Source organism: Aythya ferina, assembly GCF_964211825.1.
Source record: "Aythya ferina genome assembly, chromosome: 6".
Lineage (NCBI taxonomy): Eukaryota > Metazoa > Chordata > Aves > Anseriformes > Anatidae > Aythya > Aythya ferina.
The window spans coordinates 13,649,783-13,664,013 of record NC_140303.1 but is presented as its reverse complement, the minus strand read 5'-3'; the positions used below and the strand labels follow the sequence as shown (position 1 = coordinate 13,664,013).

General features: G+C 49.9%; 1 protein-coding gene across 1 annotated transcript; it reads right to left on the bottom strand.

Moving 5' to 3' along the window:
• Positions 1–2,969: 2,969 nt before the first annotated feature.
• On the bottom strand, positions 2,970–12,495 carry POFUT2 (protein O-fucosyltransferase 2). Its single transcript, XM_084524314.1, is given in 12 exon segments — positions 2,970–3,724; positions 3,902–4,025; positions 4,874–5,054; positions 5,590–5,715; positions 6,958–7,024; positions 7,621–7,731; positions 8,047–8,191; positions 9,378–9,628; positions 10,436–10,629; positions 10,631–10,762; positions 10,990–11,058; positions 11,246–12,495. Coding segments are annotated over 12 exon segments (1,989 nt in total). The 5' UTR covers positions 11,681–12,495; the 3' UTR covers positions 2,970–3,570.
• Between the last annotated feature and the right edge of the window lie 1,736 nt (positions 12,496–14,231).

The window sequence follows — 14,231 nt, the reverse complement described above, 5'->3', positions numbered from 1 at the left end:
AGGAGAAAACTGTTCCAACCTGGGTCCCCCAGGTCTCCTCTCCATGGGCTACAGGTCCGGCCTGGAATCTGCTCCGGCAGGGGTCTTCCACAGGCAGCAGCCTCTGTCAGTGCAGGGCCACCTGCTCCACCATGGTCTCCTCCACGGGCTGCAGGGGGACATCCTGCTTCACCATGGTCCTCACCACAGGCCGCAGGGGACTTCTGCTCTGGCACCTGGAGCACCTCTCCCCCTCCTTCTTCACTGACCTTGGCGCCTGCAAGGCTGTTCTTCACTCCTCTCACTCTCCTAGCTGCTGTGTGGCGCAGTGTTTTTTTCCCTCTCACAGAGGCGCAAAACAACATCGCATATTGGCTCGGCTCTGGTCAGCAGTGGGGCCCTTACCAAACGTGGGGCAGCTTCTAGATCTTTCTCACAGAAACCACCCCTATGGCCCCCTGCTACCAAAACCTTGCCACGTAAACCCACTACATTCCACCCCTTGCCTCTGTTAAAAGCATAGTTAAGATTAATCACAATATACTCTTACTTTACAATTATCACAGCCTTCACAAACTTCATTTACATCAAAAAGAAAAAGAATTCACCACACCAAAATAAACAAAACACCATCACAGCACCGACAAGGTGGACATTTTACGCACACGCCACCCCTTGTCCCTGAGCCAGCCCCGCAGGTCCCTTCCCAGCCAGCGCTTGGTGGCCCTGTGACAAGGGGCTGCTGCTGGGGCACTGGGAAGCCGTGAGGGGGTGGGTGGTGGGAGGACTGGAGGGGCTGCGGAGGCTGGAGGCTACCAGGGGCCAGGCTGGCAGGAAGGCCCTCAGAGCCAGGCTGGTGGGAAGCCGTGAGGGGATGGGGTGGCAGGAGGGGGCTGAGGGGCGAGGCAGGTGGCAGCGGGTCGCGGGGCCCTTTGTGAGCTGTCATGATGCGGGCCGTGTCCAGGCAACGGGGCACGGGGCCCTTTGTGACCTCAGGGATAGAAATGCTGCTGGCAGCCTGGTTTCCCCACTTTTCCTGGAGGACGAGGCGGGACAGGTCGGGAAGGAGTGGAGCTGCAAGGAGTCCCTGCAGAGCCACCCCATTCCTGCTGCCCGTGTCTTTGGTGCTTCCTGGAAGCGTTTCCCATCCCTGTGGTGGGAGCCCTTGAGGCCAGACCTCAGCAGCATGGCAGGGAGAGACCCCAGCATGCCCAAGCCGGCCTGGACGGAGGAGGAGGAGGCCAAGCTTAATGCCCCCCCAGCGCAGCAGCCCTATGAGCTGACCGAGGTGCAGGTGCTGCAGGCAGGTGAGAGGCCGAGCTGGGCTGAAGGGCTGGCAGCTGCGAGCTGCCTCTGCCCCTTGCCGTCCTCACAGGAGCTGCTGTCCCATGTGGCAAGGGGCGAGGGGAACCGTCCGACCCCATGGGATGAGCAGGGAGAGGCAGGCCGTGGGCAGCCATCCTGTGGCTACAGACCTCTCCTGCGCCATGGCAGCAAGCAGTTTGTGGGGTGCAGGGCTCTCCGCCCTTACCATGTCGCGTCTGCTGGGGAACACGTGGCTCCCACGCATGCACAAGAGAGGTTGGGCTCAGTGCCCCCGCTAGTTCCTGGCTCGGGGATCACCCTGCCCGGACAGCATGGTCTTGGCTGTGTCCTCCAGCCTCTCCCACGGACCCTCAGCTCTGTCTGTGCTTGGTCTTCACCAAATCCAGGCTGGGACCAGACAGAACAGGAGCAGCAGCAACATCAGGAGCAGGAGGCCATTGCAGTCGAGCTTTCCTCCCTTGAGCGAGGTCTCTCTGTGCAATTTTTCCTCAAAGGCTGGTAAATCCCCTTGCCAAGATACATAAAATGTTAGAAAGCTTTTTTATTTTAAGTTTTTATTTTTTCCTCAATGAACGGAGGAACTCCTTACATGTAAGATGTCACCATTGCTTTATATGGCAAACAGGCTGAATGAGAACATTTGACTTGGTGGGCAAAGGCACTGCTTTTAGTTGGGTTCCCCACTTTGTCACCAGAGAGACTCAGCTGCAACAAGGAAATAAATAAACAGCTGGTAAGAACAGGATATCTGTTGCTACTACTGTCTGAGAAGTGTTCGCAGTTTTCACTGCAGTTGCACAGAAGGAAACAGCCTCATTGTCTGGAAGCATCTATGAAACATCCAAAGCACAATGCAGGAGGGTTATATCTGTGCTCCTGCTCAAGCCAAGGGAAAAAGCAAGTGAAGGTTCTACTAACAGGGAGGTAACCTAGTAAAACTGAATTCGGGAAAAACATCTGACTCACCTCTCAAAACCTCTCTCCATGTCCATTTTTGAAAAAAAGTTTCTCTTGCTTTACAGAGCCATGTGCATCTGCAGGGCAAAAGACCCATCTGAAGCACAAAATGCAGAATACTGCCTAGCAGTCAAATCTGAATGGCAGGAGACTGCAAAAACTAGGATTTGTACTTAAAAAGCATTTCACAAATAGGAGTTGTACTTTCCCTCTGGCTAGTGGTGTAGCACAGTGCTCTTCCCATGTACTACCAGCCAGCTGTCTCCACTGGAGTGCACTATCACCTGCAAGGTACCTAACTGCTCAGCTTATACACATTCTTTTGTGGCCCAATGGCCTTTGTTGTCTTTACTTTTCTTCAGTTTGCTCCCTTCTGAAGCAGAAACTCAGAACATTAATTTGATGAACTACTGGGACGATCTATTTAACTGATACGGAAACTTGAAAGGTCTTTTAGCATGTTCCCTGGCAAAGTATCATGGTCACTTAGCTGAGCGATGCCCAAAAGGTACTGACATTAGCATCAGTCCAACTGAATACACCCTTCAGAGGATGATACGGAAAAGCTTCCTCTGTGAAGAAAAAGCACACGAAACAACACTTATTTTACCACCCTCCAAAACCGGTCTTTGTGCCTCTCTCAGCACAGACCCACTGTGACTGCTATGTGAAGCTTTGCTTCTCACAGCATAGCGCTCACACAGAAGTACCACACCCTCTTCTTTTTACTGAGAATTGACTGGATCAGACAATTTGAATATTGACAACTTGCTAGTCAAAAAGGGAAGATTTTTCCTAAGGAACTGCAGAGTTTACGCACGATCTGCAACTCACACAGTGCAGCTTACAGAAATGAGCTGTACTTCTTGCAGAGATGCAAACACTTAACAAAAAACAATCAGGTAAAGACGGAAATGCAGTACGGACCACAGCTGTGTTACATGTATAGAAGTTGAGCTTTGATCCTCTCCTTCCCTAAGAACTCCGAAGAGAACATTGACTTGATTCATTACTCAGCTTCAGCACAAAGTTCTGCCTTTCCAATCTTAATTGTAGTGCATGGTATCATCTGTAATCATAGTTATGCTGAGAACTGAATCCCAGGGTGACTTAATTTTCCTTGCTCACATCAGTGTCCGGATAAAAGGATGACTATTGCTTGTGCTTCAAAACGCAGATGTCAAGTAAACACAGAGAAGAGGGGAGAGGACTGAGTTGTAGTTTGGTAAAAGGCATGGATTTCCCTGTAGTCTTTCCTCATTCTCTTGAGCTCACCGGAGTATTAAAGTCCTTGGATTTCTCTATATACTAGTACACAATTTTCCAGTGAGTTGGCTGCTCACAGTTTTTTTCTTTTTCACCGCAAAATCGGTTGTAAGTTGTTTTTGGATCAAATCCCAAGATCTCCCTTTCTTCATGGATCCGGAAGGAAAATGTTGAAACTGAGGTGCCTATAAAATACCTGTGAAAAAAATGAGAAAGGGTTTGTGACGGTGCCTAGTTTTTAAGATATAAGTAATTGATTTCAGTCCAATTAATTTAAATAAGAGATTTGTAGACAGCTATATCTGGGTCAAAAATAATATTCAGGTTTATGACAGTAAAATTTGGCTCCTCAAAGAAAAGGCAAATTCACTACCTTGCATGCGCACAGATCCACTGGTCAATCACAGCCAGCCCCCCGTCTTTGTAGAGTTCTAGCTCCTTCCAACTAGGTTCAAACCTCACCATCTCAGGCAGCAGTTTCTTGAGCAATTCAATCTCTGAAGGAACAAAAACCAAAAATTTGTATCAGAAAGCGCCACTTGTTGCTGTCATAAAATTTTAGTCTTTAAAGAAATCCTGGGTGAACAGTTACAAAGCAAGCAAAGCCAAAATCTACCTACAAACTGTACAATATGTTTGCCAAGCATCACAGTACTGTAGGCAGTGGCTGGAGTCCATGGGGCAGAAACCTGCTGCCAAGGGGACAAATCTCACAGGATGAGGAAACCTGCATGAGGCAGAATGGACAGAGCTACTAGTCTCACCGCCTGCTCCTACAGGGCAGCTGTATCGAGAGGCCTGTAATAACACCAAACTTAAGGTTCGTTCACAGATACAATCCCCTGCATGGGTATCCTAACATCGTGTATTGAAACAGATCCCTAGATACTACTGTAAAGGAGGCGCAAGCACAGGATAAAGCCCACCCTTGGGGGGGTTCTAAGCCTTGGCCATGCACAGCCAGGGCTGCCCCACTCTGATGTTGAGGACAGCCAAGTGGGAAGCTGGGTGTGAAGTTTCAGAAGCCCCTTCCCAGCTGTATGTGCGATTCTCTGAAATACAAAGAAAAAAAGGTGGGCTGGAAGAAAGAAGAGGAGGAACAGGCAAAGATGATGTTGCTTTATTCAATTCACAACCTCCCATTGCAGAGACTGCCAAAGCTCCTATGGGAAATGCTGAACAAATGGTTTAATGCCAACTACTCATGTTGGAAGGAAACAGCTAGTTGCCCAATCCTGTTCAATGATGGAGACGTGAACTTCTAATCATTTACAAAAAACAAATTGGCAATTACTACGCTCATTCTCAATAGTTATCAATCCCAAACAGACTATAAGTTGCTGACCTTCCTCAACAGCATCAGTGGCTATGAAAACTTTTTCAAGTTTATGTGCTTCCAAGAGGCTGCGGATTTTCTTTACTGCTCCTTGCAGCGAAGGCACATCTTCTCTGTGACCCCAGATGAAGTCTTTCCTTCTGAGATGAACCCCAAGGTATGGACCACCTAGAGCTGTGCCCGTTTTGACCTAAGAGAGAAAAATCAATACCCTTTAATACTTAAGAGTGCCACTACTCAATCACACTGAAAAGACCTGCGAATATGAACATATAATGTCTGAATTACTATAAGTAATTCAGTATTCAGCAGTATTTTGGGACACTTATTGCTCCATTTTGATCTTGGGTGGCCTGCATCACACAGGACAAATTACGGTACAAAATCTTTGAAAGCAAAAATTGCTCTCCTTGACTGAATCCACAACTGGCAGTTTGCTGCTGAACTTTACACCCACAGGTGATACTGCACACAAGAAGAAATCTAAGGGAACTGAAAAGAGGGTAACAGAAATATGGCACCCAGGCCAGTCAGCCAATTCTCAACAGATTCCAGTAACTCAGGTCACATATGGAGAAAAAAAAGAGAGTAGGAACATGCATGTCCACCATGCTCTGAGCAGGGAGAGCTAGGTTTGTGCATATCTTTCAATAATCCCCGCAGTGCATGGCAAATAAAAACGACTTATTACATTTGTTATGGGAAACTGACTGATAGGATTTTACCTTCATCTGTGTCCAGTCCTCATTGTAATGAGTCCTGTCTGCCTTATCTGTGGATTGAAGATACTTGCTTCTAAACTCATCTCCCGCTACACGCAGGTGTTTAGCAAACACCATACTTCGACGGGTCTGTTGGAGTAAGAACAGATGCTGAGTCAGAAAAAGGGAGAGCTAAAAATGAATAAATGGAGATCGTTTCACATACACAGAGCATTCAAGATACTCTTCTAGCATCTTTAAAGAGATTAGCGCTGGCTTTCTAATCTCATTCCAAATTCCTCCAGCAAAACGCTCATATTAAGGGAGGATGTACATGCTGTCTGCTGCAGAATACTCAGGCTGCAGTTCAGTGTATGTAAAAGAGAACACAGATGAATGTGTGAGCCTCCACTGACACACTTTCTAAAGCGGATGCTTTCTGTATCTGGCTAGTTCGTTATTTAAAGTACTCGTTTCAAATTTCCACGTGTCATATTGCTGTTCTTGCCAACTACCTCCACATTTTGCTTCTGCTCCCTGAACCTAGTGCTGGAGTGCAACCTTCAAGGCAGGGCCAACTGTGTACCTCCTGTGTACAGGCTAAATTTTTTTTGTGATTCTAAGTTTTGGAAAAAAAAAATCTTCAAAAAAGAAACAGAATCACGCAGGGAGTTGCAGTTAAAATACAAGAAAAAAGAATATTTTCCAGAATGTTATAAATATTTTTGAGTCAAATTTTAATTGTTGAGGCAATGTTTAAGTGCCACTGTTAAGAAATGTGTATTATGGATCCATATGGATTTCATTTCTGCTTTTACAGGACTACGTGTCATGCTCAGAAATGATACGAGTCACACTTGTCTGTTTGGAAAGTCATTATCTATGGAAAGTTCGTAATTATTAAACTACTGTTTGGTCCACTTCTGAAAAATATGCCACATATCAAGCAAACAGACAGATATTTATATCTTACAGGACTGAGGTCTATCTAATTTGTTTCTTAATATCATGAGTCACTTCCTTTAGAAATTTTAACCATGTCAAGCACCCCATATCATGTTCTATTTTCCTATGGCTCTAACCTCTAACATTATCAGAAAATTCTTAAAACTTCTCTCATAGGAATTATTTTATTAGACCCTTGGGTCTTTAAACCTGTAGAAATATTGCCATCAAAGAAAGAGAGAGACAGAGCTATGACAGTATGGAGCACTATCAGTTACGTTAATTCACAGCAGCTTGTAGACCATCTTTAGCATACACTGCTGAAACATAAGACACAAGTTACTTTCAAGAGCATAAAAACAAGGCAAAACAGAAGCGCATACTGGTTATTGAATTTTTATCAAAACCGAAGAGAAAATGTAGAGAAGCTAACTGGAGAATACTCACGTTCCAATAATCTTTCCCTCCGTAGTGGTCATGAAGAAGGTTTTCGGCTCTGTCTAACATCACAGACCTGTTAGAAATTGTAAAACTGAATGTAGTTCCCTGAAGAACAGAATTCACGTTATGATGTTTCTTTATACAGCTGCTAGGATAAGGCACAGACCATGATCTATTTGGAAACAGAGCAATGAGAATGAGTGACATGGTGCCAATCTACAGCATACGTGTATAATGCAAATTGTGACCCAGAGACTGCTGAGGAGAGAATGCAATAATGCCACTGTGTATTGCTGCTCTCTTCCTTTGCAAATGTTACTCTTCAATGGGATGATTCTGCTCTGTTCACTGCCTCTTGACACAGCACTGAAGCATAAAGGAAGAAGAGCTAAACACAGGGTACATTAAGCTACCTGAACAAAGAAGAATTAAGAGCTCAAGGGCATTTCTTCTTAGTTGTTAGCACTGCAACATTTAACATAACATACAGTTATCTGCGTTACCTGTCTTTTAGAGTGCAAATTCCTTTTGTAATGATTTTAAGGGACCACCTTAACTCAGTGATAAAATGCCACAACAGTGGACACAGTCTGTAAGTTCTTGTTCTTCCCACCTGGCAATGGGCTGTGGGAATGCGATACAACAGGATGGTAACAGAAAGCAACTCACTGTGCTGAGGTATTTTTCAGAAGGATGGGAGCCACAATAGAGGCAGATCCTTGGACAGACAAGCAAGACACATTTAGGCCCCGTGTTTCTTCATAACCCCAGAACCATCCCCTGAAACAGAGAAAAAAGTTTTTGTTTCACAGGCTTGTACTTTAAATTAATGCCATACAAATAATGAAACAAATCAGCAGTACACCCTAGAAAGGTGATATATAAGGTAAATAAACCCCACAGCTCCTTTACAGTGTTTTTGCATGAAATTATGACTTATGGGGTTTTAAAACCAAAATTAATTCTAAGCACCTGGATTAATTCCAATCTCTGAACTCACAGACGATACTGCAACAACCACACAAGTCTATTCCATTAAAGCGGCAATTTTTTCATAAATTCAAGAAAAAAAATGAAAAGGCTGCTAGATGTTACCTGTAGTACTCATACTTGTCTTTGGAATACATAAGCTGATCGATGCAAGGCCTCTCATCTATTTTTTCCTCCCATGTTCCTTCTTTCCATCCTTCTGCGTAGCTTTGCAGGACATAAATCTGTTCAATAAACGGCCCACCTGACTCTAAGCAGGAGGCAAAACAAAGTATTTACAAGCATGAAAAAACACATGATAAAAGGCACAAAGTAGCATTACTCGTCGTTAAAAAATCTACTGGAAATGCTAACATGACACTAGTCTCTCCCTCATGTTTCCCTGTAAAAAAGGAAAGGAAAGGGGATGTGGCAACCTGTTAGCTGTACCTAGCTGTGTGTGACTTATTGCGCCAGCAGAAATGAATCACCAACAAAGTGTAACTTTAAAAACTGGATAAAACACACCTTCTGTAGAACAAAAGCAAGTCCTCCTGCCTTTGTTCATATTCCTCCACATGCTTTCTTTGCACCTCTGTTTTCTGTCATTAGATTATTTTTACTTTTGATTCACGTAAGGTTTGAGTTTGATTCTCTTTATAATCCAGATGAAGCACAGAGATTTTCGATACCATGTTTAGCTGCTACAGGAAAAGTGCCTCTAGGAGAATGACGCATACAAGCACCTCTTACCCTTCTTCCCCTACATTTCAGGGTTTCCAAATTCTTTGCCCTGAAAGGTGGTGGATAAGGATCCCTTCAGAGAGCTTTGCAGAGGTATGACATTTGGTGGGTTTTATTTCCTTTGCTGAAGACGTTTGTGACACTTGCAGATTTTGGCATTTGGTGGTTAACAGTATGTGGCATTAAATCCTAAAGGAAGCAAACTCACTGTTTCTATGCTCTTAGGGAAAGTCTTGCTCCTACAAACCATTTTGTACACAAAAAGTAAGGGAAGTGTATTTGGGTATATGTAGCATCGATGCTGAAAAGTCATTTCCCTGAAGATCCTACTTTACAGCCTTTACCGTCCAACCATCTCCAGAAAAAGGTGGCTTCTTTGTATTTTGCAGGCTGTCCCTCTCCCCCTACAGGGTTGTTACTATGGCCAAAATTATCCAGAGCTACCTGACTTTTTACGGGCACCTCTCAAGGGCCCGTAGGAAGTCGAGGGAACAGAAGTGCTAAATGGTGAGTCAAGTGATCTGCCAAATAATTTGGTTATTTTTCCCCCAGTGGTTTGTCACTCAGCATGATTCATTACCATTCCTCCTCCTGCCACCTTTAACATATTTTATTTCAAATGAATAAGGATAAAAGCACAGGTAAGGACAAAACTGTGAAGAAAACACCTTCAATGCTTAGTAAATTGTTGATTGCATTATTCCATACTTTACCTGCAAGGAATTGCTCATATTCAATGACAGGGATGTTCCTGTTGAGGCTTGGGATATCAAAAAACTCAGACCAAGGGATTCGAACCTGAAGAATGTCTGGGCTCTGCCAGTGATAAAGACGTCCCCAAGGAGGCAGAACTAACACCCAATTTTCACTTTTCAGCAAAGTCTTTAGGAGTGAAGCGATACGAATATAGACATCTCTGCGAAGGTTGAACCCTTCAGGAGGATTTACATCATACAAAAGGTATCTGGAGAGAACAAAACAACATCGTAACTTCAGGCAATCATGTGGCACGACTAACAGGAGGGAAATTCTTCCTCTTTCATGAGTTTGTGGTATTCAGGAGATGGAAGGGAGTGGAAGGAGAAGAAGGCTGAGCAGCATGTACTGCATGGGCAGAGGGCCCCATGACGTGCCCCAACAGAGTGGTCCCGATGCCCCTGTCTGGCTCTCCTCTTGTTGAGGTTCTCCTGACAGTTATCAGCAAGGCAGCTTGTGTCACGGGCCTCTCCTGGGGCAAGGGAGGATTCAGAGGGGACGTGAAGCGAACACCCTGAGTGTCCTGCACACCCTGAGAGCAATGTTGCGTGTGACGAGGGCAATGAAATAACTGACACAACGCTCGGGTTAATTCCTGTGACTCGAACACTGACACAGGAGGACCTGTTCAGATGGGGCAGGGGAGAAAGGCTGTCACTTGTCACAGGAAAGACAGACAGACAGCTCTTGGGGCTGGTAGCCAGAAGAGCTGAGACCCAGGCAGCATCCAGAGCAGGACAGCTACGACAGCACCATCTTCCAGACATGACCCAAACAAAACCATAGGGTGAACAAGGCCTTCTATGTGCCCAGGAGCCCATCGCCTAGAGGTGCTGCCAGCTGCTGCAGAGGGGGACCCAGGGTACCCCCTGGGCACTATCACACCGCTGACAACTTCACAGGACGAGCAGAGACAGTGAGGGAGGGGGCCCCGACCCAAGGGACAGCTCTGGCTGGGCCAGGGTGGCAGGCACTGCCTCAGAAGGCGGGCTGGGGACGACGGACTGCTCCTCACCGGGTGCGTGGCGCAGCAGCAGCAGCGGGCAGCGAGGTGATGGTGTGGCCGGCGCGGAGGGCAGCAGGCGGCGGCTGGGCAGCAGCAGGCGGCGGGTGGGCCAGTGCAGCCAGGCCAAGCAGCAGCAGCAGCAGCAGGAGGTTGGGGTCGTGCACTGCCATCACTGCACCACGTCGGGGCTCCTGCAGCAGCCTGGCCCCAGCCCCTCAAAAGAGGCCTGCGGTCAGGGGCCGGAGGTTGGTGCCCATGAGCTGGTTCAGCTTCTCCAGGATCTCCTCCTCCTTCTGGTACATCTGCGGGAGGAGAGCAGAGGGGAGAAATGGGCTGCTGAGTAACCAGGGCTGAACAGCGGAGCTGTGGCTTGCGGTGGCTCAACACCTGTGGGACAAGCAGCACGACTGCACCAACATAGACCAAAGCTCTCTGGAGCCGTCCATGACGGGCAGGGCTTGGGGGTCACTCCCTCACGGGAGGTATGAGAGGGAAACCCTTTCGGTTTTGTGTTGGTGCAAGTCCTGACAGCGTTTGTGCACCACGCATCCTCCCAAAGGTACCTGCTGCCACTCCGACTTGGTGTTGTGCTGGTAGCCGAGCAAGTGGCACAATCCGTGGGCTGCGGTCACCTGCGCGGGAACAAAGGGGAGATGTCACAAACCTGAGCCCCAAACCTAGGGAACTTCTTCAGGGCGAGGGAGCACTGGGACGGGCTGTGGCGTCTCCTAATCCGGAGACATTCAAGGCTTGGCTGGACGCCCGCTTTGGCGGCGAGGGAGGGATGGGGTGCTCCCTCGCGGTGCCGTCGGGGCTCACCGTCAGGACGCCCTCCAAGTCTTCCCCGGGAGCGTGCCTCGCGATGTACTCCACCCCCAGGAAGACGTCCCCGAGGTGGTACTCGTGGCGGCAGCGCGGCCGCGGCAGCTCGCCGGCCGCCAGGCGGTGCGCGGGGAAGGACAGCACGTCGGTGGGCTCGGGGCGCTGCCGGTAGGCGCCGTTCAGCCTCCGCATCAGCCCGTCGCCGGCGCACACCAGCGCCACGTCGAAGCGGGAGGCGCCCAGCGCGGCCAGCAAGGCGCTGAGGGCGCGGCGCAGCGGGGCGCGGCGCAGGGGCACGGAGCGCTGCGCGTTGCGGATCACCAGGCTCATGGCGGCCGCGGCCCCGCTCCTCGCTCCCCGCCTCCCCGCCGCCCGGCCCCGGCGCCTGCGCGGCCCCGCCTCGCCGCCCCGCAGCCCGGCAGCGGCCGCCATGAGCGCGGGGCCGCCGTTCCGCGGCCCGCCCGCCTTCCCGCTGCGCTTCGGGCAGCCCGCCGTGTTCGGGACGGGGGGCGGCGGCGGCGGTGGGAGCGGCACCGGGCTCCCCTTCGGCCCCGCGCCCGCCGCCTTCGGGCAGCCCTTCGGGCTGGGCCAGCCGCCGGCCTTCCCCGCGGGGAGCAACTTCAGCTTCAAGCCGCCCACCAACCTCGGCGGCTTCGAGGCGGGCGGCGGAGCCGGAGCCGGAGCCGGAGCCTTCGCAGCGCCCGAGTTCCGCTTCAAGACCCCCGACGCCTCCTCCTCCTCCTCCTCCTCCTCCTCCTTCAAGCCGCTGCCGGGCGCCGAAGCCGAGAAGGGCCCGGCCGCCCCCGCCGCCTTCACCTTCTCGCCGCCCTTCGGCTTCAGCCCCGAGCCGCCGCCCCCCGAGCCGGCTGCGGGTGGAGGTGGAGGCGGCGGCGGCTTCTCCTTCTCCCGCCCCGCCGCCGCCGCTGCCCTCGGGCGGCCGGAGGAGGCGGGCGAGGCGGCGCCCAAGGGGCTGAAGAGGAAGGAGGAGCGGGAGCGCTCCCCGCGACGGGCGGCGGCCGCCACCACGGCCGGGGCGGGGGGCAGCGGGCGGGCGGCGGCGGCGGCCCCGCCGGAGAAGCGGGCGGTGCTGCTCAGCCGGCCCCGCGGCGGGGCCCTGTTCGGCCGCACGCTGCAGGAGGTGCTGCGCAGCCAGGGCCGGGGGCACCGAGACCGCGGGGAAGCCGCCGAGCCCGAGCGGGGGGGCCCCGCCGAGGAGCCGGTGGTGGTGGAGGGCAGGGAGCCGGCCCGGGCAGGTAAGGGCAGGGCAGGGCTGGGAGGTGGCTGAAGCCCCTTCTCCTTGAGCATCTTGACCTACATGTGGCACCCGCTGTCTTTACAGATGTTCCTCCGGGCAGCGCAGGGCGCAGGGTGAGGAGCAGCGAGAGCACGGATAGCATGGGGGGCCTGGCACCCGGAGAGCTCACGGCCATCCAGTGCAAAAACATCCCCGACTACCTGAACGACAGGACGGTGCTGGAGAAGCACTTCGGGCAGTTCGTGAAGGTGCGGCGGGTCATGACCCGGCGCAATAAGAAAATGGCCATCCTGCACTTCTTCGATCATGTGAGTACTGCCAGGGAGCAGCTGGAGATCAAAGCTCTGGGGTGCCCTTTGTATCAGACCCCAGTTTGATCAGGCTCCACATCCTTTATTTGGAAGTTAACACCGAGGATTTGTTGCATCATGGGTATCACAAAACAGACACCAAGCGGATCCTTGCTATTTACAACCTGTATTCCCGTGCCACACCAGCCTAAAGTTACGCAGCCGGGTCCGTGGCAGCACCAAGGGCACAGTGATCTCTGCAGAGTGCCCCGCTCTTTGGAAATGCTGCCCTTTTGTTGGCATCCTCAGTCTCGTGTGCTCTCCACTTTCCCTTACAAAAGCAGTTAATTCTCTCTGGAAGCCTGCCCAGTCCTGCTACTTGCTCGTAGGCCTTAGGCAACAGGTTAAAATGCGGAACCCAGACTGTTTTGGGAGTTCATAAATGCTTTTTTTTTTTTTTTTTCTGGCAGAAGTTGCACTGCAGTTTTTGGTGGTGTCCTGCTAATAGGCTTTCACGCTGTTTTCTTCCAGGCCTCTGCTGCCCTTGCCAAAAAAAAGGCAAAAGAGTTGCACAAAGACATAGTAACATTCTGGCAAAAGAAGAAAACAAGTAAGTCTCTTGTTTCTAGATATGATAATTGGATGATACGTAGTAAATAGTGGCATCCGCTCTGTTCTTGTTTTCTAATATACTGACGACTCTACCAAGATGATCTCCAGAGCTGGAGTGCTAGAGGTCCAAACGTATCACGGTTCTCTCTGGCTTCTAGCAAACTGTTGGGTGTCCAGAGCTGCTGTGAGTGTTGCAAGTTGTTAGAGAAGCATAAAAATAGTTGTCCTGTGTTTTATTTGACATCCTGGGTAGTTCTGTTTCTGGCAATGGCAATTAGTGCATGTGTAGGGGAGAGAGCAACAGCAGTTTAAAGCATGGAATTGCTTCCAGAATAACTTCCTGACCGTTGGACAGCTGAGATAGCCCTCTCCTGTCTCCCACAATTCCTGGGAGCCAATCTTAGCCCGCAGAGAGTTTTTCTTATATGAAATTACTCAGTTGCTTTATGAGGTGCATGAATATCCAGCATCTGTAGGACTGTCTTCTAGTATTGAGGAAGCTTTAGGTAAGCAACTGCAAGTCATAGTTGGAAATAGAAAGCTATTAGAAAGTCCTGAGAACAGAGTTACCAAGTACTCAGGAGTGTCTGTCTGAGTGTCTGTCTTGCTGGGACTGCTTTTCCACATATAAACAGCTGTATATTGCTTAAACCACAAGGAATGAACAGTGTGCATGGCTGGCTTAGAGAGAACTGAGTTGTAAATGGGAAATGTGAATTCCAGTCCCTGCTTGTGAATAGGACGAAATGACATGTGAATGCTGGCTATTTGCCCCCCTAGGTGAATGTCTGAATTGCCAGACACTTGCTTCCCTTTCTTTAATTTT